The sequence below is a fragment of the Buteo buteo genome, chromosome 18 (assembly GCF_964188355.1).
Source record: "Buteo buteo chromosome 18, bButBut1.hap1.1, whole genome shotgun sequence".
In the NCBI taxonomy this organism is placed as follows: domain Eukaryota; kingdom Metazoa; phylum Chordata; class Aves; order Accipitriformes; family Accipitridae; genus Buteo; species Buteo buteo.
The window spans coordinates 3,926,808-3,953,783 of NC_134188.1; the positions used below are offsets into that span (position 1 = coordinate 3,926,808).

The window sequence follows — 26,976 nt, forward strand, 5'->3', positions numbered from 1 at the left end:
TCACCCCGGGGTTACTTTTGGTTCAAGGTATGTTAAATTAGAATTTGTTATAAGCAACAGTAAAGATGAATTACAGTTCAAGTGTAATTTTCTGTGTGGAAAATCAAACTGCTAGGATTTCACTTTCGAAGTTGTTCAGTATATCAAATGCACACCATTAAGGATTACAAGGAGGTGGTTTGTTTTGTTGTATAAGGGCCATTCCTACAAATCTGTAAAATTAGTTCTGCTCTCCTTTAATTAGCTGTTTTGATTTTTCTAAAAAACACCTGTGCAAGCACAAATTATTCAATAACTGTTGATTTTATAAGATGCATTACTTGCTTTCTTTCTATACCGAAAGGAGTAAGCGGTGATAAACAAAACCAGAAAGTAAATAGATACAATTTTTGTATATGGACAAGAAATTGAAATATTGAAGAGTAAGTTCTCAGTCTTCCCATTTCTCTAAATAGTAAATGTAATCAGAAAGAGAATCTTAATGTAAGAAAAACTGGTAATTGAAACAGCAAACTTTTTCCCCCTACTGACAGCTGCTTTGAATTACATGGCAATTTACTAATTTTCAAGTAGCCTACTATCTTAATCTCAGTTCATACTCAGATACACAGATCTTGCCAGTTTTTGAAGCAGATAAACACCTGAAAAACATCAAACACTATACCGATTTAAATGCTGATTTTTAAAAAAGTTGTGCACTGTTTGGTAAAAATCGTAAGTGCTTCTTCTCTTTAATGCCATGGGAGGAAGGCAAAGTGTTTATTTGGTTTACGAGGCAGCCAATCTCTCTGGGACTCAATGCATTGTGTTTTCCACTGTGACACTACAGTTAGATTGTTAAATAGTCTGAAAAATAGAAATAAGATTCAAATCTACTCCAACCCGCTTCTCCGAAACTGGAGAATATACTCACAAGAAAATTATGTTTTGTGACCTCTTTTTCCATTGTGCTAGCATAGGGCAAATTATCATATTAATACCATTCTTCAGAATCCACCACAAAAGCAACAGTTCTGGGAATACTTTTACATTTTATATCTTCACTAATGAGATATTTCAGAATAGTGAACACTGAATCAATAGAAAAATTGGATAAGTAGAAAAGAGAAATTTATGGAAAAATTTCACAGTTCTCCATTACCTGAAGAAAAAAGTACTGTGTGGTGTGGGTTTTTTAAATTTTCTTAGAGGACATATCACAAATATTCAAAGCATATGGCTCCTAATTCTATTTGTTTTTCAAAGTTCCTACCTCTGACTGCATTTTTTATAAAATGCATTTTTTATAAAACATAGTCATAAGGTAACTGAAATATCTTATAAACTATTAAAGCATTGTACTAATCCATGCTTTGAGAATATTCTTATTTGCTTGATCAAACTTGTTCTGGAGAGAAATAAGGTACAGCAGCAGCGTCCTGGTTATCACTATTACACATTGATAGAGTTTGTAATATTTGTAAGTACTGTTTTACGTGTATATGTAAAAGAATGAAATACATTTTAAATACTCGTAAAAATAACTCTCTGACCTGATGGAAAAGTGGACTATGTGTGATAGGGATTCCTAAGCCACTGAAACACATCCCAAGGACCATATCATCAGGTGCGTCCATGCTGTAACACCGGCATTTACTAGCAAGTAGTTTCTGAACAGCTATTCTGCTGAAAACCATCCTGAATGAAAAAAGCAAATGAAACGTATAAGACAATAACTACTAGAGAAGCCAAATGACTGTAATTAATAAATATTGCTTATAATGAAATATATATAAAAATATAACGTGTGTGTATATATATATATAAATATAATGAAAATTAATTATGCCAATTGTTGTTAATCCAACAATTACTTAGCTAGCCACCATTTTTACCACAGCTGATAACTCCTCCTCAATTTGGCCAGGACTTTAAAGGGATATTCTCCTCTATCTTACTCAAATGTATTGTCCAGTTAGTTATCATGTAGCAATTACATGAAAAGAACTCTAAACCTGAACTGTCATTCCTTGCATCCACTGTTATACAGTTTTCTCCATAAATGAAAAATGTTCCTTGAAGCCATTGCAAGGCTCATCTGTTCATCCAAACTTTCTTGCCCATCTAAGTATCAACCGTAGCCTGGAGCTGCTAGATCATTATCACTAAAATAAGCCTTCAATAGACCAGAAACATGATGATGTCTTAAATTCAACAACTGAGGGAATATACTCTTGTTTAGTATTCCATAGCTGCCTTTTCTGAAGTTACATCATCCACCCACTCCAATCAGAATACAGGGTACTCTAGCTAAAAGTTACATAAAAAAGATTCACACTCTGAAATCGCTACATGGCTTCATGGTTCATTCACTATATGACAATCCTTTGCTTGACACTGGTACATGGCAAAACTTCTACAAATACTGAATGCTAAGGCAAAAAGATTGACCTGAGAATACTGTCAGATTAAAGTTGTAAAAGATTCCATCACTATCATTGCACCTTTGAAGACTGCATGTATTATAGAAAAAAATTGGAGAGCGCAATAGGAAGTTGTATCTCAGTGCCCAGATCAAATACAAAAGGAATGATAAGCTAGAGCCTTGGGGGTGTGTGGGGGGGAAGAGTTGGGACTTGTGACCAGCATGTGTTGCTACACAGGTGTGACAAACTGCACACATTTGGGGAATATATGTGCTAGTTCATTATCTGGACTGTGTCCCTTCAGTCATATAGAATTCTTCTCTTACAATGAACCTTCTCAAAATCAGGGTATGGAGCAAGGTGGGTGATCTGTACCTCTATCTGTTCAAACCTGAGAATGAAAATAACCCCCAAATTTTAACATCTAGATGACAGAATAGAAACTAAGAGATAAACACTAAAAAAAGATACAGAAGTATAGGACTGGTAACCAACAAATATACCAGCACCAGTAGGAGGTTTGTTTCTTAACTCGAGCATAAACCCTACTTAAGTTTGACCTTATGCAACTATGCAAAACAATGAGAATGCCAGTCAATTGATTTTTACTTACTCATGGATAGCTACGAATCTAGGAAGTTACTATAGCCACTACTTTTCACAGAGAAAGACACTAAGGACATTCAGACATCCACACTAGTTGCTTTAAACACACAAGATGGACAGATCAGAGTCTTAAGATTGTTCTTACTGCGATATGAGCCAATCTGAAAGTTCATCTACATGTTAATTTAAACCAAATTTTCCACACGATCACAGGGACCCATGTGTCTCATGCATGAGATAACCCACAATGATCTCTTTCTATGAGAAACTATTTTCCAGGACATCAACAACATCAAAATCCTTGTTCAGCCACCTCTCCATAAATCATCACATGAAGTTCAAAAACAGGAGGATCACTATCATTTTTCTCCATGCTTGGACAAAGAAAGACAACAGGAACAAGTATTTTCATTGCGGCAATTTGTATCCCCAGGTGTGCTGCTTTGGGTTCTCCTGCAAACTCCACAACAATTCAGATCACCAGGGTATTTTTTTAAGCAACTATCCCAATCGTCTCTGCTTACTACACTTCGAAGCACACTGTAAGATGGTCTCTGAGTATGCAGAATGAATTCTATCAGATGAAACAAGGCTGCATGATGTATATCAGGTGAAGACGTGGTACAGATAACTGATAACAGGCACTCACTTCACAGGAGCAGTCAAGCCGAAATAACCCCTTCTGAAATATGCGTGGTCCTCAGCACCAAGTGTTTTGCTCTACAAATCTGTTCCCAATGGGCAGCACAACTTCTTACTAGTTAGGACATTTGGGTCTTTGAGCATCGTTACATTCTAATCATATTAGGAAATATCATTGTTTCCACTGAAACTGATTTCTGTTGTAATTCAAAACTTTTGCACTCAAAGCAGGGACTGATATAGATCTCAGTAGCAGTTCAAATAAATTACCCTCCTCCACCAGTGATATAACTATATCCTCCTGTTCCCAAGCCGTAACCATAACGCTCTCCAAGAAATACTGGTTCATTTGGGTCGTAGCAGCTGAGCAATCTTCGGAGTCTGAAGATACTATAACATGAAAATCCATTAAAAAAAAAAAAAAATCATGTAGACATTAATTTTGAAACAGACATTGCTAGCCTAAATGGCATTCTAGTAAATAGCACAAAAAGATAGGAGAAATTCAGAAATTCTACAAAAATCAGAGATACAAACTGTTAAACAGAAATTTATGACAGGTCATTTACTATGAGATATGACTGCTGAATTTGGTCAAATCAATTAGTTTAAAATATTTTTGTGAAGCAGGCAAAGTTTCTCAGCAAAACTGAGCCTCATCTCAGAGAAAACGTGAAATTATTTCTTCCAAACAATGGTAAGATCTTTGCAAATGATCTTTTCTTCCCAGGAATTGAAAAACAAAAAGTTAGATTATATGAATACTGCTTTATCTACAGTTATAGCCTCTTCCAAATTCTTCTGTCACATGATTTAATATAAAGTGTTGTCTTCAACCACTTATTGTCATGTTCATGATGATGTGATCCTGCTGGTTGATCACTGTGCCTTATTTCGCTTATAATGCAGTGTCAGCATTCATGTGAATAGGATCTAATTTTTTAACAAAGGCAAGTCCCTGGACACCGTTCTGGGTGGCTCTGACTCTAGCTTATGGAACCTTTCTTCTGGTACATTTATGTGAGGAATACATCTTAGAAAGTGTATTAGCAAATGACTAAAACCAATCAGCTCAGACATACCTACACTGAAAAATCACAATGTGTAATCATATTCAGACTATATGATTACATAGTAACACTAATATGCCAAGTGTTTATCAAGTTACAAGATTACATTGTTTTTAGTATCAGTCAAGGAATGCTGAAGTAAAGTGACAATTTTTTTCCTTAAAGGAATATAAAGCTACATAACTAATAAACCAGCTGTACCTCTTAAATACAGAAGAAGAGACAAATATTGCTAGAACTCCTACTGACATTAACAGTGGTAATTCCTGAAGTATTGCAATGTATACCTTATCAATGTGTCATCATCCACTATGACTAACCAAGGAGTTCTGGGAGAGCTATGATTCAAAAACCTTTCCAAAATGGCAAAAGTTTTCCCACAGTGACCTAAAGGAAGAGAACATACAGAATATAACAGAATATGCATTTAAATAAAATGACATTTTGTAATCAACAATTATTCATGAATTAAATAAATATTTTACTGCACTATGCAAAACATTTTGGAAATGACTGGCAAAATATTTGAGATCCAAGTTTAAATTACTTCCTTTGTTGAGCTGAATGGTATTTGTACAAATTGTTCCAACGCAACCACTGCTTTCTATGCAGGAACATACTTTTGAAGGTTGTTGAAGTATGGAAATTCTTTGAATTATGGAAACCTGAAAAATAAGCTTTATTCCAGCTATCCTGTTAAGCTGTTGGTCAATACTGGGCAAACTGCTACTCTTAATTTCAAAAGCCGTAAAATGAGGAGACTATGATAGAAACATGTTCTGCAAAATACTCCAAGATATTTTCATAGGATTTAATGATCCATCAGGCAGGTCCATTGCTTTTATATAAATATTTAAATCTACATTAATCTACCATACTCATCACTGTCAACTCAGGTCCTGATAACTTCCTCTGAGGAAAGGTCTTAACATTTATCACAAGACTATAATGAAGCTGAGAGGTAAAACACCCTTTACTAGGAGTTGAGAAGTGAAACACCCTTGTTCAGAATGAGCAGGACAAGAGAAACAAGACATTTCAGACTTCTACTGAATTTTCTTTAGATCTTGGAAAAAATCTCATTGCTAACAGTCCTTATTCATCTAGATTACAGTTGATTGTCTAAAGCAATTATCGCTATCAATATTCCAATTACTGAAAAATAATTAAAAAATAAGGATAGGATACTATATTTGAAGCTTCCAGTTAAGATATTTTTTGAGAAAATGCAGTAACTCTATGCTTAAGAAATGAAGGAAGTCCTGGCTTTGCTGATTTTGTGAAACCATGAACTTAATGCAGACTGATAAATGAATGTTTGCAAAATTAAAACCAAGATTTCTATATTATATTCTGTCATGAAAGATCGACAAAAATGGTGTTAGAGGAAACTCAGCACAGTTTGTTTCGTTTAGAATGCCAGCAGCCCACAGGTCCCACTGCTCCCCACAGCAATGCTCAAAGGCCAGACTTGGAAGGTCCCTTCCCCCTGGTGTGACCAAACTACTGGGCACGGCTTCTATGGATGATCCATGCATGCCCAGCAGGTCTGCTACCTCCTGAAAACACTCACTGCTTGCACATGTCACGCTGCAGCTGTGCAAATGGAAATCCCTGCCTAGTCTCTCTCTGCCTCTAATAGACCCTGTGGGGGACAAAAAAATAGGGCAGCTGGAAAGCTGCAAATGATCCAGAGATCAGAACAACTGACCTAGTGAGCCAGATAAAGCTAATAAGCCATAGCCTGGACAGCTCTAATTCAGAAGGTGAGTAATAGCCTGTAGCAGAGACTATAAGCCTAAGAACAATAGATCAAATGAAAGAAAAAAACCGAAAATTAATAGTGTCATGGAAGCCATCATATCCATAGCCTTTTTTCTATTCAAACACAAAGTAAATTAATTTAAAACCACATTATTTGTCATAAAAAGATCTTCCAATCTTAACATTAAGGTTTTGTGCTTAAATCAAGACATACTAGGCACAAGCATGTAATATTTGAATACCATATGGCAAGTAGTTCATGCTCAGTAACCAGTTGGCACTGTCTGACGTCTTTTGAAATAAATCTATGAATTCTCCTACTGTTGATGATCTTACTCAAAATCATCAATAACTCAGGAGTTATTACTGTTACCCCGAGTAATAACACCAGTTTTTGTCTCTTGGAATATATCAGTGTACCATGTTTTCATAGTCACAGTATTTAGGTTTCTACTAAAAAGAACATTCTACCTACACAGGCGAACTGTATTCTCCATCCATTTCCTGTGCTGCACAAATATGCTACAGAAATACAGAATTTCTAAATTACGTACTACACACAAAATACACATATCATCCATAAACCTTACTGTCTTTACACAGTTATTTGTGCAAAACTTGACAACAACGGTCAATAGCTCACCTCTGTCAGTATTAGGTATGCCTAAATCTATAGTAGGGATGGAGATGTCTGCATAATCACTGTAGTATTCAATAAGGGCAGCTTCTCTTTCCCAAGTCTGCTTTACAACTGGTACTGCAAAACAATCGTTGACATTGAAACACAAGTAACTTGATTAAAATAAGTACTTGATCAAAACATTTATGCACCTTGTTAACTGACATATTCCTTTGCATGGTAATGAAAAAGCTGTTTCAAATACAGCATCATGGTTCTAAACATTCATTCTTTTTTCTTTCCTACAATATTTAGAGAGAAACAATTTTACATTTTTATGAAAGACAGTCAGGGCAGTTTTATTTATATAATAATACATTTTCTTTTAAAATATGACTACAGTTTCATTCATATTACATTGGAAACTGATGTTTACATTTATGCTAACCAAAGTATGGTATTCATTACTTTTACACTTGCTATGGTAGCCTTTATAGCACACATCAGCATGAACACTATCAGAGATCAATCATTCTTCCAGTATTGAAACTCACATTTTAAAAACAGCACATCCAACTGCACAGCGTATAAAATATTCTGAATCAGAAACAGACCAAATGCACCTTTTGAAATACTACACTTGTGTTATATACATCATATCCGACAGTAACATCATGTTAATGCACAAAAGCACCTGTCTCTGGAGACACACTCACAGAAGGACATTTATAAATATCATACAACCAATTTTGATCCCATGGAGATTCTATTCAAAGGAGGACTGCTTAATTCTTCTCTACAAAAGCAATCCTTTTCTTATTAGTTTGCCATTTCACATAAACATTTAAAACTGGTCATACAAAACTCTAATAATGATGCTATGAATGTTTAAATTATATCCAGAAGTAAATAAACTATGGGTAACACAAAAAAAGCCCAATGCCTGCAGGGTGTTTGGAAGAGAACTATCGGATTAAAATAATGATCTTTTTTCCATTTTAAAAATTAAGCAGTCAGGACTTAGATGAGCAATTACTCTGAAACAGTGTGCATTCTGCTGTCATTGTTTGTCTGCTTTATGTTCTTTGACACCATCCAGTAGGTCTCATTGCTAGCAGCTAGTTCTTTAAATGGAAGAAATATTTATATAACTTCCCTTTGCTGCTATATAACTCTGATGCTTGTGAACAACTAACTTTAGCCCCTTGCTGGAATCATCCATCGCCTAATTTGATGTTTGCTGCTGTATTGGGTTTGTGTGGCAAGGTTTTGGTAGCGGGAGGGGGCTACAGGGGTGGCTTCTGTGAGAAGCTGCTGGAAGCTTCCCCCATGTCCGACAGAGCCAATGCCAGCCGGCTCCAAAACGGACCTACCGCTGGCCGAGGCTCAGTCCATCAGTGATGGTGGTAGTGCCTCTGGGACAACAGAGTTAAGAAGGGGGAAAAAACACGCGTAACAGCAGCTGAAGAGAGACGAGAGAGAATATGTGACAGAAACAACCCTGCAGACCCCCAGGTCAGTGCAGAAGGAGGAGGAGGAGATGCTCCAGGTGCCGGAGCAGAGATTCCCCTGCAGCCCTTTGGGAAGACCACGGTGAGGCAGGCTGTCCCCCTGCGGCCCAGGGAGGTCCACGGTGGAGCAGATCTCCACCTGCAGCCCATGGAGGACCCCACGCCGGAGCAGGGGGATGCCCAAAGGAGGCTGTGACCCTGTGGGAAAGCCCATGCTGGAGCAGGCTGTGCCCGAAGGACTGCAGCCCCTGAAAGGGACCCATGCTGGAGCAGTTCGTGAAGAACTGCAGCCTGTGGGAAGGACTCGCGTTGGAGAGGTTTGTGAAGAACTGTCTCCCGTGGGAAGGACCCCATGCTGGAGCAGGGGATGAGTGAGGAGTCCTCCCCCTGAGGAGGAAGGAGCAGCAGAGACAAGGTGTGATGAACTGACCCCATCCCCCATTCCCTGTCCCCCTGCCCTACTGCGGGGAGGAGGAAGACAGAACTGGGAGCGGAGCTGAGCTGGGAAGCAAGGTGGGGTGGGGGGAAGGTGCTTTAAGATTTGGTTTTATTTCTCATTACCATACTCTGATTTGATTGGTAATAAATTAAATTAATTTTCCCTGAGTTGAGCCTGTTTTGCCCATGATGGTAATTGGTGAGTGATCTCTCCCTGCCCTCATCTCAACCCACGAGCTCTCATTATATTTTCTCTCCCCTGTCCAGCTGAGGAGTGATAGAGCGGCTTTGGTGGGCACCTGGCGTCCAGCCAGGATCAACCCACCAGTTCTTTAAATAGAGGAAATATTTTTATAACTTCCCTTTACTGCTAAGTAACTCTGATACTTGTGAACAACTAATTTCAGCCCCTTGCTGGAATCACTCATCACCTTATTTGACGTTTGCTGCCTACCTACTTGCTCACTTTCCTCTACTCTGATCACACAGCGACTTGAAGGATTTATTATTCTTGACTGACCAATAGTCAGTTTGATAACACTGAAATGAATTGCAAGGTAACTGTTAAGATGGAGTAATAAGAACTCAGTAGACTAATGGAAAGGCTTTAATATTTGATATTAATATAATTTCAATTCTGTAGCATTGTGCAATGGCCAATACTGCTTTTAAAAGTTCTTAAAGAAATGTAAAACTGCTCTCAATTTTTGCATTAAAAATCCAAAGGGAATTATGTACAAAAACTGTGATCATACAACGTTACAATAGTTTTGGAATGCAAAGCCAGGAATTTCACAATGCATTAACTCTTCCTCCTCTATGATAAAAAGTCACATTACATCATATAACATTGCACAATCAGGTATTAATTGGCAGAGAATGCCATGTAATTTTTTTTTTTTCCAACTAGAATAAGAAAACAAGTAGTCAGGAAATTATTTTCTTATTTTATGGAAATGTTCTATTTAAAAAACGTTTCTCAGAAGAACAAAACCAGGAAGCTTTCAGTAAACAAGACCCCAGTACAGAAGCATCATAGACATACAAAATGCTTCCAACCTTCACCTGACAGAAGAGACACACCTGTAAAGGCTGGTTTACCTTTCTCCAACCAAGGACCTCAACCTCAGTAGGGTGCTTTAACATACAGAACTATTTGCTATTACAGACTAAGCCTCTCAATTTCTTCGGTGGAGTCCCCTTTCTCTGTATAAATGAAAAAAAGTTCACTGAAGCAAGGACCCAAGTCTCACCTCAGTTGAATGGTTTAACAAGGGGACTACTAGTAAAGTGTCTTTCTCTTTTTCTTGCTTGTTTTGATGAAGTGTCACCATCCTGACTAATGTCTATTGTAAACTGAATTCCCACAATACTTAGTAATTTCTAACAACTCATATGTTTCAAAGAGAGAACTACTATATGAAATTTTGGACTAGCTGTTGATGCAAATACTTATCAATATGTATTAATACTTGTGATCACATGGAAGTTTTAATACTGCACTACAGAGATATTTATAGAAGGTCAGCTCTAAGCTCTTAATTATATTTTATTTGTGCTGCTTCTAGAACCTTGATGCATGTTTGCAGTCTTGAAATTTTCTTATGTGACCATATACAGTATGAGTAAGAAGGAGAGTTGTATCTGAAGTAACTTCTGAAGTAAAATTTAGCTGCTTTTGCACATCGAATTCCAAGCCTTAATGTTGCACTAATGTAGTTTTTGGCATACAATAAAAAATGACTTACCAGGTAAAAAGAGCTCTCTGAAGCTGGCATCCATTAATCTTTCAAAATCTTGAGTAAGATTATCCTCTATTGCATAACACTGGAAGCTGTGAGGAAAGTTCAAGAATTTTCCTCAGTCTTCAACAGGTGTTTCTTGAAGGATGTTTATGCTATCTTTTTGAAGCCTTATGTTCTTTTCTGACTTTCTAGGTTTGGGTTTTTTTTGGTTTTAATTTTGATGTAAGAAAATAAACATGGATCCAGAAAGGAGAACTCTTCAGTGAACTCCAATTACAGGACAGTCAATTTTGTTTTGTCAAAAGCTACTTTAAAGATAGCCTAATGCTTAGGTGATTAAAATACTAGAAATGTGCCTTCATGAAATGCACTAACATTACGAAAAAAATCCATAAATCTTATTTTGAAGAAAAAAACCAGCAACTGGCAAACAGTCTAAATTTAGAAGTGACAGAACCTACAGTTTTGGATGCATTAGCAAAGGGGGACTTAGTTAAGAAAAGACCTTTTATCTTCATCCTGTCCTCTGACAACAGGTGTGGCAACCCCCCCAAAATTTGGTACAACTACTAGCCATTACTTCATTTTCAATTTTTTTGCCAATAATAATCATTTTAAATTACACTCATGAACAAACTAAGCCTAATGGCAAAACTATTATGTACCTGGAGTATTCAAGGGCACAAATAATTCAAGTAAATTCGTGGAAATAAATCCATTCCTGAATTTCCTTATTAACAAAATGTCTACAAGTAAACTAGAATGGATTGGTAGGTGGCATCAAGTAGGTAGACTGTTTTCTATTAAATCAGTGGATTTGGAATTTTTCCTTCCAAGTTTTGTAGACATTGGATCTACCTCAACTTAGCTGAGCCTTACTTACTCTGTCTTAGCTGAAGCTGAGTGTCTCTCTGTGTCTTTATTTTCTGTGCCTCTGAGAAGGAAGTTAATACTCACTCGAGGTATCTTGTTGGGCTGCGCTAGTTTTTTTTGTTTGTTGTTTTTACCATGGATATCATGGTCATATTTTCATAGTGACTATCATTACTTGTATAACACTACAATTTCCAGATGAAACACACTACAGTGTTGCACACTTGGGAGACTCTTGATCTAAGCCATGGCTTGGACAAAGTACTACAGACGACCAGATTTCTACAAGAGACAAAATTTCCCATTCCAAGCATTATAAAACACGTGCACATCAAATTGGGTAAGGTGACAACAGATAGAAGCAATATGACAGCATAAGCTGCTCAATCTTCTACTGGAGGGGAGGGCAGGACAAAAGGAAGGAGGAGGAGAGAGACCTTTCAGCTTGTTCAAATTTCTAAATCAGCCACCATACAGCTGCACAATTGTCACTGCTAGTACAAGGAACAGAAGTGAACCAATTAACTGGGGGAAACACACTGAAGGATATTAATAGGTGCTATATTAATTAATATTGCAACAGCTCCAATTCACAACAATATAAGCTAACTTTATGCATATTTTTAATTTAGATTTTCAATTGCAAGATTTTTGCCAACCAATCACTAATGATGAAACATCATACAACCACAGCTTTTCATCATAAACATTTCACAGCACTCCTTAAGCACTCTGGATAGCAAAAAAAAATTCTACCTAAAGAATAAGCTGTTTATAATTCTGAAGCTTTCATGTTTCCCAGTGGATTTTGCAAACATTTAGCCCCAAAGAGCTACACAGACAGCATATATCAGCTTGTTTTTTAAATACTAATTTCATAAACTATATAGCATAGAGCTACTACCTTGACCAACCAACAACTTACTTCTGTCACCGTGAAATTTCCGACATGTTTTTACAGCAACAAAAACATCTTCCTTTTTCACTGGCTCTCCCTATACGAACAGAACAAAAGTTAACTTTTTAATTGTAGGCTCTGCCTGTAACATTTTATAGGATATGTATATCCATACATATAATAAAACAGAAACTACCTTTTCATTGTATAGCATATCAAGTAGAATAGTGTACCAGTAATACACCAGAAAGTACATTTTTGTCTCTTGAAAAAAGGTCACTAGTGATTTAAAATTCCTGAAATAACATTACTGAAATACTTTTTTCATTGATGTAGTATTCTAACATGAACTAAACCACCTATCATTAGGGAAAGAGAATGAGTAGTACAACTCGTTGAACTAAGAATGATTCATCTGAAAAAGAATATTTTCTTAATTTCTTTGAAATTAATCACTGTGAGAACATGTTGAACTGTATCATACTTGGAAAAAGAAGCTTAAATGCTACACACTAGAAATCTTTGAATTTCCTCAACTGTAATAAAATAATTTAACCACTTTTATTTGTTTTCCTTTTTGGCACCTAGAATTTTGCTCTCCTGGAAGGATGGAACACTTTTTGGCCTCTAGCAACACTTAACCCATAATATCATAAATGTATTCTCCTAGAAGTGGAAGAGATGGGTTTTACTTTAATGCACCAAATACTATATTGCATTTATCTTTAGCCTCAACACGTTTTAGATTCCCATGTGTAAAAAAAGATGATCTATACTTCAGTATCTCACAGAAATGTAAGGAGAACTACTGTATACAGCATGTGCTGACAAAACATTGTGGTAGAAAGACCCATTAAAGCATACACAATATTTGTTTGCCAGGAAACACCCTATGCCACAGAAGGCTGAAAGTATATCCAAAAACAGATAAATGCCAGAACAAATCTTTTTTTTTTAACTTATTGAAAAATATTTTCTTAAGGTTTGAGATTTTTAAAGTCAAATATTATGCATTTTAGTACAAGGTTTACCTTTACTAACCAAAGGTATTTAAAATACGGTACTTACACAAAGTGGCAGAAAATTACTGAATGTTGTTGCACAATGATCAACCTTATACGAGTTCACATCATCTGTGCAGAACTCAGGCACTGGAGTAAGATGTGGTCCTTCCCCCTTCTGCCAAATATACAGGGCAATCTACCAAAATAGAAAACATTTATATCAGTAATGAAACTGGATAAAAATTCTCAGAGTATACAAAGAAATCATATTACAGGGCAAACTTAACAGGAAAACTGAAAAATATGAGATGCTGTAGAAGATTTGTCCCTTAGTTGACAAACTAGCTGCATACCTTACTTCTTGCTTATGTTTCTAGAGCCAACATGTAATTTTTTTGCCATAAAAGAAATTCTAGACAGACAAGTTTTAATATGTGTTTCATAGAATTACAATTAGTTTCATATATTTAAGCATGTCAAAACAACTCAACTTTTATATGAAGTGGCAGAGCGAATATTTACATTTTCTTTTAATGTAAACAAAGATCCTTACTGTGTTGCTCTTTTAAAATTATTTTGATAATTTGGAATAGCTAGGCCTATTTCATCCTATGTGGCAATTTTCAGCTTTTCAAAATAGACCCATTCTCTGGGGACAATTTAAAAAGCTCAAAATCATAATGAATCTCTGAGAAGCTGTAAAATACAATGAAGGATCATGTAATAGATATGTTATCCTATAGTAGACTCTTGCCCATTTTAAATGCAACAACAAAACATATAAAACCGTTCAGAAACTTGTAAGAACAAAATCAAGTTCTTAAAAATCTAAAAGGCAGAAAATAGTATCTCAGTCAGTATGTGGATTCAGAGCTTCCCAGCTGCCTTGCCATACACTCTCAATTCTGAATGCTTAGTCTCTCTTGAGGATAGGCCAAAGATGTGAAAGCATCTTTGCACAAGAGCTGGTTGAGCGTATACTCAAGATGTAGGACATCTGGGTTCTAGGCTTGCTTCTGCCTGACTCGGTCAGAAGTTACAGCTTCTAGTTTTCAAAAGGGTGCCTATACCAACAAACCATAGATATTCTGGGGCAAAGATTCTCCATGCTACCTCATGAAACTGAATTACTGTGCAAAAAGTAAGATTCATGGAACCAACAGGACAGTGTAGTGAAGGGGAGCCTGAATCTGCTGCATAGGGGGAATGGGACTCCTCCAAGACAGGAAAATCCGTCTTGGGTTCTAGTTCCTGTTTCCTGTGTTATTTACACATATTCCCAATGACTCCTGCATGGAAAACAAGTTAAGTGCTTCAATGGAATAGGGGACCAGACCCAGAACACACCAAAGGCAATGAAAATGAGTCTCCTTTTCAGTGTTTTATGCTTACTTAGGAACTGTTAGCTTTGAACCCCTCCTGGCCCAGAATTCAGCTCCTCTTTTAGCAAATGTGATCATTAAGCTATTATTAAGAGGACATAATATTTCCTTCTCCGCAGTGTTCAGGAAGAACTTGGTGCAAACCAAGAGCATTAAGTATGGTCTGGACAAGCCCAAGTCACCAAACCAGTTACAGACTTATAAGTTATAAAAGATTATTTTCCTGCCCTTCTCATCTAGGTCTCAACATCCTCAGAAAACCCCAACTACCTGCACACAGACATTTCTGGAACTTAGAGGGTATAAGACAGAAGTGCCAGTTTGTTACAAGCCCTGTTAGGACTGGGGGCAGGCTTGAGAATACAATCATATTTTTTAAACTTAAGCTTCCAGATTTGAAAGATTATCCATAGGGTACAGTCACATACTAGAATACAATTAAGTGATGAGTTTTTAGCAAGTTGCTGACTTTAACTGGGTTGTCATAACTACACATGCGCTCTTAGACCACCTCAACTGCAAAGTAAAAACATTTTGTTTGATTGCACTGAAAAGAGTTTAAATTACTGTTCCTTGTAATTGAGTGGATGCAGACAACTGGGAGCTGTGAGTACAAACATGGTCACTACTACTGCTCAGCTGAGAGTGACTTGCTAAACCACTAGCTCAGCTGCAGGTTCTTTCAATGCAGTGAGTTTTGTAGTTTGCAAGGTCTAATTTATTTTAGCCTCACCATTATTAAGTGGTCTGTTTATTTGCTGTTTTAGCAATGCTTCTGAAAACACAGATGATCTTAGCATTACAGATGAGTTCAACAAAGCACTAAAGGGAAAGGCCACTCTATAGGGAAGAAAATTCCTAAGCATGAGTGGCAGTTAAGACAAATACTGTTGATAGTGCTTGGAGTAGACGAGGAGTATAGAAGTGACATGTAACACATATGCTTGTGGGTAACGAGCAACCAATAAACACACGTACGTCTCCAAGGTTATCTTTTGTCTTGTCACCACATTCACATTATGGGATGTAAGCGGTTCTTGACCCTGCCTTGTAGCTGGAAGACTACTAACAGCAAGAGATTGGATTTCTAAAGAGCTTCCAGTACATTTTAAGATTGTATTAGTTCAGAATTCAGCTATTCAGAATTAACGTCTATCACATGAACCAACAAAGAAGAAATGCTCCTGCAGCACAAAGAATATTTAACAATTGTAACATAACATGAATTATTTATGAAAGTTCATAATGCGCTAAGATTTCCCAGTGAATAATGGATTCTTCAATAGAAAGCCTTAGAATAGTGTGAAGTTATCATATTTCAGAAATGAGGTTAGAGTGCCATTTTGGGTTATAGAACAGGATGACAGGCTGTTCCTAAAACAATGGAAATGGATTTACAATAAAAAGACAAAAAATAGTCTTAGTCCTAGTTCAAATCTAACGTTAGATATACAAAAAAATCCATTTTTCACTTCAAGTTTTGAGTATCAGGGAATATGCTATATATTGTGCAGTTCCAAAAAGTCTAAAAAACAATCTACAAATGAGCAGCAGCATGATAAAAATCCTTTACCACATTTGCAAGATAGGCCTTCCAGATGGAAAGTTATATAAAAGTTGTGGATATAAGAAATAGGGACTTGGAAAGTAGTAGGGTGAAAAAACCCACCTGATACAGAGCACAATAAAATACCAAAGACTAGAGGCACATGTTATTAGGACTCTGTCAAACTAAAACACTTCTTAAAACATTTATCATCCTTCATAAATTTAAACTTTACACACAGTCATTAAAGATCACAGATTATATCCTTTGATTTGTTGTCAATCTTGATTCACACATGAAGGACGTAGAGATAAAAATGATTTAAGAAGATGGTGATTTATAAAATAAATGAGGGGGAATGGAACTGTGTCTAGGGAGACAGGAGACTGTGCAGAAAGAATAACTACAGGGCTGAAGTAGGTTATCATTGACAATAAATTTGAAATGAAACATATGCAAAGAACTGCTAACAGAATAAGAAGTGGATGGAAGTAATTTTGCCAGTCGAGTGATCAATTGTTTTTCATTAAGCAATCTGTGGCACATAAAAGAAATGTCTGCTAATGATTTTTTTTTTTTTATGACACTAAGTTTAGAGGCTTTGTCAGTGCTGAGGTAGACTGGAATATTGAGAATATATGAATGACTTTGAGGTAACTTACAAAAAGAAGATTTACAGTGTAAAGCTCAAGGTCTTACATTTAGAAAAATTAACAAGAGGAAAGAAACACAGCTTGTTGGCTTGCTTCATGTAGCAAAATGAAAGCTGAGAGGGGTCCAATTGCTTTTGAGAAATACATCAGTCAAGGTGGGGAAACTATGTGAAAGAACAGTGTTGGCACAAAACCAAATTAATTTAAATATGCTACCAATTTATACTCTATAAGTACACTGTAGATTTATGTTGGAAATGAGGAGGTTTATAACCATTACAGAATAAAGATCTAGAACAGCAGCAGTAGTTTTAAGTAAGGTGGGGTTTTTTTTCTGGGCCAGAACCACAATTTATGGCTGACTTTCAGGAGTTTAAAAAAATTAAAATGAATTCAACATCACTCATAATTTCAGGCCAAAAATCAGCAAGTTTATTCCAGATTCACCCCCCCTTCCACCCTGGTTCAGGAGTTCACTTTGGTGACAGTGCAGACATTTTGAAGGCAGAAAAATTTAAAAAGCTTCAGAAAAAGTAGCACTGATATTCTTTCAAAATCCCCCACACCTTTCTTCTCATGTTCCTTTCAGTCAACTCACTTATTCTCTGAAAGACCTAGTGGCTACCTTTTAAAACTGTTGCAAACTAGAGGCACAAAAAAATTTCCAGTCTTCCATGCTGCAAGTTGCAGAGTTGATTGGTCACACAACAGTTAGGTTCCTCAGACTATTTAATCCAAACTCCATCATATTTAGCTCTTACAGTCTGATTTAGAAAGTGAGTGAGGCTGGCTCATGTCTGAGATACTGTTCATGTCAGCTCAGGCTTCACGAATTAGAAGTCTCTCTCCTTTATAGACCAAGCCCTAGAAGATAACTTACTGTATACAACCATGTACATATTCATATATGAATGCAATTTTATTCATGAATTCTTCTATACTTGAAATATAGATTTAAAGTATTACAATATTCAAAAGGAAGGGAAAGAAATTAAACATGCCATTGCAGTCAAACTTTTTAGCAATGTCTAAGAAAAATCTGTTATTTCCATTATCATTTATCACCATTCAAATATATAGATTTCAGACATTTTTTTCTTTCATCACATCACTGCTTACCTCATGCTTTAAATCTATTGTAAAGTCTGACTTGAGTGGTTCACTTTTCAACTTCTTTGCAAGCCTATACAATTAAAAGATGAAGAAATTTACTTAAAAAAAAAAATTTTAAAAAAAATTAATCACCAGTGTATGCAGCAAACTGTGGCTGACATTATTGACCATCTTACGGGGGGTGGGGTGAGGGGGCAGGGCAGGAATCACACTTCTGTATTTATTGCCCCAAGAAGAAACTTATATTTCTTTTTCATATTTTTTTTTTCATTGGAGTACAGTGTGATGATATTAATACTACTTTTTCAGCACACATATTTTGATACATTCTTCCTGCCCAAGAAGAAAGTTCTCATCTGGAGTAGATGGAGAGTCTGGCATAACATTTTCAACAGATTAAAAGCAGCAGTGCATTTGAAGATCAATATTGATCAGCATCTCAAACTTCAGACAATATTCTCTTTTTGTGTAATCCAAAGCACAGTACTTAGGCATGTTCAATTTATGAAAACATCAATCCTTGCTACAGCATGATGCATTCAACTTCTGAAATCTATGAACTTTTCAAATCTCATTTAAAAGCATCTAATCTGAAGTAAATATCTAGGTTGTCTCTATAGCACAAGAAACACTTCTAGAAGGCAATGCAGTCACTACGATCCAGGAATAAAACTGCTGTCTGGGGAAGAACACATTTTTAAAGTGACAAGAGATGGTATTGAACTAGTTGAACGACTAGTACTGGACAACTATTAACTATCTGATGATTTTAACTTTTAGATAGGCAGAGTGAAGCAAAATAAATCACATGCACAGCAATGATACAGAAATCTATTTCTGTACCCTCGTCTACTAATAAATTCTTAAGTGTTTGTTTATAATAATTATGCTTGGAACATGTAGAATAAGGAAGAAATGGAATTTTATCAAAGGAGTATTTACTGGGTAAGTTTATAGTGAGAGCACAAGTCCATGTAGGCATACCCAGAGCTAGTTGTACATTACTGTGCCTGGTTGAATGTCTTGCTACACATCTTAGATCCTCAAACTAAAGTAGACTTACATGTACCAGCATGGATGCTAATACTATAGGTGGCAGCAGGAACACCTTCATCTTTTACAGAAAATAGTAATCCATATGAAATCATAACTCATTAAAATAATATTGATTAGCATCTAGAAAAATTGTATAAATTAAACATTCTTAATTACTATCATTAAACAAGAAGTGATTAAAAAATCAATTCTTACTTGTTAACAAGTGGAATGCTAAGTGCCCAACCAGCAGCAAAATCTGGAAATGTAAAGGCTGTAGGATTTTCAGCAAAGGCATAATGGTGAATTATTGTAGATTCTTCATCATATAATGCTTTACCTAAAAACCACTCCTGTAAAGGAATATAGGAAACAATTTTGTTCATCTACAGCATCCTTTTAGTGAAGATGACAACTGCATTCATGCTGAATAAAGCAAACCTGAAAACAAAAACAAGGGAAGCGTATTGTTCACAATAATCCGGACAAAATTTGTACTTGATAAGAAATGAAACTAAAGGCACTTCTCTGAATTCAAATACACACTGTATTGTCAGCATACACCCTGAATTCCACCTGTTGAAAAAGCACTGAATCCCGGAATCATAGAAGTGCTGAGGTTGGAAGGAGCCTCTTGAGATCATCTAGTCCAATCCCCCTGCTCAAGCAAGGTCAGCCAGAGCAGGTTGCCCAGTTTTGAATACACTCCACAACCTCTCTGGACAACCTGCTCCAGTGTTTGGCCGCCCAAACTGACTACTGACTAGACAAGACACTCAAAAGCATTGCATTCAGGAACCTTATATATATATCCATTTTGAATTTCCATCTGTCTAGCCTCTTTTACGCTAGGGAACTTAAAAAGCAAACATTTTAAATACTTTGATCTTCAAAACAGTTAAATGAAGAAGGTCTCAAGTATGCATTTGTAAAGTAAAAACTTAAGTATTATCATTATTATTATTATTATTATTAGAGTTTTAAGTAACAGTGTTTAAGAATTTACTACTGACTCTGCTGTATCTGAAAATAATTAACAGACTTAAATACTACTACTTTAACATTACTATCAGTTGTCTTAATCTTTCTGTTTAGAATGGGTATAAAACAAGTATACTCCCAATTTTTGCAGAATAAGGACTGTAATGAAGGGAAAAAAGAATATATGTATATACATATAATTTTAAAAATATATAAACTGCTTTTCAGACCTACAAGTACAAATGATGAATCAGAATTCTGAATTACCTTAATACTTATATTAAATCTTTAAAGTGTGAAGTTCTTTGTGTTATAACAGTAACCCAGGCTTTTCTTTTTCCTGACAATTTATCAATCCCTGACAATTCACCACTCAAATAGATTCAAAGTTAGGGCAACTGCTTTTTCACAAAAGATTCTTTCTCCAAACTCCCTGCCGTATTTGATTTTTCCCCTCCTTTAAAGGGGCAGCACATCAGCAACAATGAAAAATTCCTTCAAGGCATTATCACAGTTCACATGCTTCACATGTGATAAATAATTTACACAAAATTCAAGACAAAAGGGAAAATATTCAAGCAGAAGTACTGTAGAAACATCTGGCAAAAAAAAAAAAAAAGTCTAACCTCAAGAGGCTCTTGCATCTCAGTAGTCATCTAACTCCAAGCAGATGTTGCTATATAGACTGAGATAAATTTTATAGCTCCCCAGAGTCGATGAGAAGCGATGAGTGAGATTTGGCCAGGCTACGGCAGGGTCAGCAAACAGCAGAAGAGAGGTCTACATGTACCAGGAGACACCTCCAGCCAAAACCAGCTGGCTGAGCCTGGCAGAGGGTATGCAAGTGGGGCTGCCCCAGAAGACATTCAGCCTGACAATTCCCTGGGAATCCAGCCAGGACTCAACCTGGCTCCCCAAAAGGCAATAAAAGGGCAGCCCTCAGGAGCTACCACGGATTCTTGTCTTGCCGCACACATCGAGTCAAAGATACAGGATGCCACCTGTGCCAGGAACACCGACTCTCCGAGGGACTGATGCAGGTTTAACATGGTATGCATGTGTCTGTATACATGCGTAAGGTGCTGAGTGCATTTCCCATGAATTCTGTACATTTCTCCCCTCTACTTTGGCCACCTACTCTCAATAAAAGTAAGTTGAATATATCTTGTACTTGACTAGTGACTTCTTCAGATAACACAAATGCTGAAAACTTGTTTGTTCCCATAATCCCCACGTGCCTCCTGAGGCTGAAGGGTAGGTGTTCAGGAATCTGTTGAGGAAACAGCCAAAGTTAAACTGACACTACCCAACATATGGAGAAGGTAAGGGTGGAGATTTTTTCCCACTGTTTTTTTTAATCACCTTCATAGGACTTACTGCCTGGTACCTACTTACTCAGCCTTTGATTTATACCTTCAATCACAAAAGACCCTGCTTTCTCCTTCCTTTATTGGAAGGATTCAATAGTGTTCACTGGAAGGATATAAAAATCAAACAAAATATTGGGAGGTAAAGGAAAATGGGCAAACATACTAATTTTTATGCACAAAGATGATTGCCTTGAAAGAATAAAAATAATTCTTTAGAAGCATTTGTGCACGCTGTTTTTTAACTCTTTTAGGGCCTCCAGGGCTTCAAAATGTTCATAACACAAGCGCACTATTCTGTTTCAGAAATAGTTAATAAATAGTAACATTTTAATACAACAGTACCATCTGCAGACAATTTTTTTCCGGACCTCCACTTCGTTATGCTACAGAGTGGAAAAAACACTTTACTTATCCTAATTTTGCATGCTAATTTTACACCAAAACAATCTATGGATTAAAAAAACCAACCTTACTTTCCTTTCCCTATAAAACATAGAAAATTAAACCCATACATACACCCTCCTCAGGCTTTCATATAATAATATTTCTGGCAATATTAAGCCACAAATCACAGTGAAGGCATTCCAGGTTACAGCCAATACTCTCCAAGCTTATTTGGTCATAACATTGTTTATTTACTACACTGATATGCAGGGCAAATCAATCTGTGCAGGCTGGATTTACAAGATTAAATTAGTTATATACAAAGGAACTTATAAAGTAACTTAAGGAATGATGGTAATCAAATTGCATATAGGCAAAAATGTGGATTTTTAAAAAAGTGTGATTCATTGCATTAAGGGTAACTACCATCCACCGGATCATTGTGCTTCAAAAATGGCAAAATCACCTACCTTTAGTAAGAGCACTCCAAAGTCTTTAGAGCACTTTAAATAGCTGAAGGAATGTGATACCACAAAACTCAATACCAGACCTCAGGGAGGGCAGAGGTGACTTTACCTAACTTGCTAATCAAGTTGATTTTACTGACTCACATTCGTATCCACTTACTCACAAATACCAAGATAAGTGTGCTGAATTCATCTGTTCAAGACTTGTGTCTGACACGCAGGACAGGAGATTTCAGCTGTCACATCCTCACTGTGTCTTACTACATCTTATAAGTTCTTATAATTCTCAAAATCAAACTGTTGTTCAGACAGATCTTTTATACACTTCAGGTATCAACAGCTACTAAGTCATTGCTGTGCATCAGCTTGGTTTACTCATTTTGGATATCTTTGGGGCTGTAGCCTACCATCCTGTTAGGATGACAGTAAGAGGAGTGGCACATACAATTTGGTTTAACCTTGCTGCTGTCTTCCATTATGAAAGCACAGGTTGAATCAATATGCTGTTGAAACACAGAATCACAGAGGGGTTGAGGTTGGAAGGGACCTCTGGGGATCATCTGGTCTAACTTCCCCTGCAGGGCCACCTATACAGCAGGTTGCCCAGGACCATGTCCAGATGGTTTATGAGTTACCTCCAAGGATGGAGACTCCACAACCTCTTCAGGCAAGCTGTGGCAATGCTTAGTCACCCTCACAGTAAAAAAGTGTTTCCTGATGTTCAGATATAATTCACCATCTGAGTACTTGCCTTGAGGTCTTTATCAGATATTCCTCACTGTTATTTAGTTCTACTGCAGTCAATAACGTCCTTCATTATCAATGCAGGTCATTCTCTTAACATTCCTCCACAGACTCTTATGATGTTTCACATATCTGGTTTCACTCAATATTACATTCGTATCAGTCTCAATAGTTCTGTTACTAATCTCTAGATATCCAGATTGGAAAGCTGCAGATTCATCAACTATTCACATGCCCCTTGTAGACCTTTTATTGTGATTAATGTATACCAGCTTTTTATTATGCAGACTGCTGACATTTTAAAATGAATAAGCTCATTCTGGTCTAACTCATCTTAAATTTTGTGACTGATGCACTACTACTGTATATAAGGGATCAGTTATGGACTGTTACACTAAGATGATGATTGCTAGGTACAAAAGCAAAACATCTGATTTTTCTTTTAATGCAGGTTGGAACATAATTTGTTATTGTAATAGAATTTTCATGTAATGCAAAGGAGACATTAAAACTGGCATAAAGGCAGCATCTAGAACAAAAATTTTTATGTTTCTATTCTGAGAACATCAATTAGGAGTAGGTTGTTTCTGAAACAGAAATAAGCGGATATTCCAAAGGCTTGACTATATTCAGTCAGATATTTTGAAAACAGAATGTTTAAAAATGTAAGATCTCTGAATTATTATTACCATTTTAGAAAAGAATTGTGAGAAAACATGAAAAGGCCATGTGCCTGCAAAAGAAGTAAATATGCTGAAGTGAGACCTAAAGCAGAGTTCAATACTCAGTCAAGGTAACAATAAAGAAGCAAAACATATTTCGCACAGGAGACTTTGGCTTCTTTTATTCCAGGCAAAGAACAGACATCAAGCTGAATTTTTTTCCTGAACACTGAGAATTCTAAAGACTAACACCTTTCGTGTCAGTTGCATTGCCAAATTTACTTTGTTCCTTGGTGACTGCATTTTTCTTTTGTTCTGCAAGTCTTTGGTGTTGTTTCTTTTCCAGCAGATAAAGAAAACTGTCTTATCACCAAGACAGTTCAGAAACAGAACACAAATAAAATACCCTACTATATTAGATCAGAGACAGTTAGTCAAACTAACATCAGTCATTCTGTCTGATGACAATCAGAACTGATGACAATCAGAACTGATGACAGGAAAACGGGGAGAGAGGACCACACAGCAGACTATATTAATTTTTTACTGATGCTACATCATTTTCAGGCTATCCACAGAAGAAATCTTTTCTCTGCTCAATTTTAAGTTCTTCAACAGCTAGACAGGCGCTGATGATGCTTCATGTTAAATACCTTGCTCACTCTCAGCCTCAGCAACAGAAATCTATCCTCCTATTTTAAGCTGTTTGGATACCTCTTTTCCAATGTTTGGAGCATTAAGTCATCCAGGAAATCTTATAAAATTAAATTCTGGACCACAGAAATTGTTCTGTAACTAGGAATTCTAAAATTCTGTATTTATAATTTTGTACTTAAAATTATTCCACAAGTTTCAAGCACATTCAAAAGTAACTTAAATATCTAAATTTTTATTTCACCTTAGACCCGTCAAATCTTCCAAGTGTTTCTAGCAGCTTTACAACTTGTATTCTTGTATCTTCTTCACAGAAGAAAATCCATGAGGAGTTCCTACCATAGGTAACAGAGAAGCTAACAAAAGAAATTAACATTTTACTAATAAACTGGCTTATAAACAGAATGATACATTCAACCCACATTCCCCAAATGTAAGTACTTTGCAATCAATTATTCATTTACACAGAAACAGAAACTTTTACTACTAACTTAGAATTATGTATCAAAGAACTAAAGTGAATGGATAAAGATACTGCCTCTGCTGCTATCTACTTATATAGCAGCAGTTATTCCAGAAAGAAGGGAATAGTGATATATAAAAATGTCCACCCAGAAATGTATAGTTACCCCAGGTCTAATAGCCACCTGTGAATTCAGAAGTTTATAGATAGTTTAAGTTACCTTCCCCTCTGTACCTTAACTTTCTTCCAAGAAGCCCCACTGCTGGGCATCTAACACCATTGCAACAGTCATGAAAACGTCTAATGACAGGTTTTCTCACAGCTATTTGACAGTGATCATCCCCAACCTAAAAACTTCATTAGCTTTTTCAGTACAGTAAAACTACACAGATTGAACAGACTCCCCTACCTTCCTCAAAGCTAACACTAAACTCAATGCAGGGTTCCTGATTCCTTCAGAAAATTCTCATTCTTTATTTCTCTACTCCTCCCAGAAAAATTCTTCCACTACTTAACGAAACAAAGCCTTATTAATTCATGACATCCTAATGGAAAAAAACCCAATCTTTACTTGTCCAGTTTCCTTTGCATAGCTTTTACACTGATTTAATTAAACAAATCATCTGAGGATAGGTGTAAGAAAATTAGCACCTATAAAAATCACAGATTTATTCCTCTACAGCATTCTCTACTGATAAAATCAGCAATGAAAATAAACAGCAGAAATGTAAGTCAGAAAAAAAAAGTAAAAAAGGATGGTAGGATCATTTATGTTTTAGGGAACGGTATTTGCCAAAAAAACCCCCCAAAATAAAAAAAACCCAACAAACCCCAAAACCCAAACCCACTATCTGAGAAATCTTTATGCTAGAACATGTGATACCTGCCTCTGCAGGTCTTTTAATTACATGGTAGAAGCACCAGATGGTTGCCAGGTGCTAAACTAGTTCAGTCTTTTTTCATCTGGGACAAATCATTTGCTGGTTTGGGCTGGGATACAGTTAATTTTCTTCGTAGGAGCTGGTACGGGGCTGTGTTTTGGATTTGTGCTGGAAACAGTGTTGATAACATAGGGATGTTTTTATTACTGTGCAGTGCTCACACAGAGTCAAGGGCTTTTCTGCTTCTCACCCCACCCCACCAGCGAGCAGGCTGGGGGGGCACAAGGAGTTGGAGGGGACACAGCTGGGAAAGCTGACCCCAACTGACCCAAGGGATATTCCAGACCATAGGACGTTGTGCTCAGCATATAAAGCTGGGGGAAGAAGGAGGAAGGGGGGATGCTCAGAGTGATGTCATTTGTCTTCCCAAGTCCCCGTTAGCCTGCTTTTCCTGGAGATGGCTGAACACCTGCCTGCCCATGGGGAGTGGTGAATGAATTCCTTGTTTCGCTTTGCTTGTGTGCGCGGCTTTTGCTTTACCTATTAAACTGTCTTTATCTCAACCCACGAGTTTTCTCACTTTTACCCTCACTTTTACTCCCACTGCAGGGGAGTGAGCGAGTGGCTGTGTGGGACTTAGTTGCCAGCTGGGGTTAAACCATGACAGTCATCTTCCTATAAAGCTGCCCTTCCTCTCTGTCTTGCAATGGTATTTGATTATTCACTGCTTTCTGCTTATGATACTTATTCTGCTAAACTATAATAGCCAGAAGAACTCACAATCCATTCATCCTTTAGTTCAGAAAAGCATATTCTTGTTGCCTACTCAACACTGAAATCTGGGCAACTCTTTGCCATTCAGGCAAGCAAACAAGATACAATGAGCTAGGAAAGACACTTCCTAGCTGTTCCTTCTAAAACTTGCCAAACAAGCACGAAAAGGGTATCAGATACCCTCATGTTTTTAAACATGTACAGTATTCAATGACCTGCAAAGACTGAAGGCTTTTCTCTCACACTCTAGTGCTCAGCTAGAACTTTAGGAGAGAAATATCTGGCTTTACAG

General features: G+C 36.7%; 1 protein-coding gene across 2 annotated transcripts in view; it reads right to left on the reverse strand.

Moving 5' to 3' along the window:
- The window catches only part of B3GLCT (beta 3-glucosyltransferase), a 76,982-nt gene that overhangs the window by 12,766 nt on the left and 37,240 nt on the right, over positions 1-26,976 (reverse strand). For both annotated transcript variants that reach the window (XM_075050640.1, XM_075050639.1), the window contains exons 6-14: positions 24,811-24,922; positions 19,521-19,657; positions 18,276-18,339; positions 13,640-13,771; positions 12,599-12,668; positions 7,131-7,244; positions 5,011-5,110; positions 3,924-4,043; positions 1,533-1,677 (exon numbers count right to left, since the gene is read on the reverse strand). In XM_075050640.1, the coding sequence (XP_074906741.1) occupies positions 1,533-1,677; positions 3,924-4,043; positions 5,011-5,110; positions 7,131-7,244; positions 12,599-12,668; positions 13,640-13,771; positions 18,276-18,339; positions 19,521-19,657; positions 24,811-24,922 (994 nt within the window). The remainder of the gene's footprint in view (positions 1-1,532; positions 1,678-3,923; positions 4,044-5,010; positions 5,111-7,130; positions 7,245-12,598; positions 12,669-13,639; positions 13,772-18,275; positions 18,340-19,520; positions 19,658-24,810; positions 24,923-26,976) is intronic.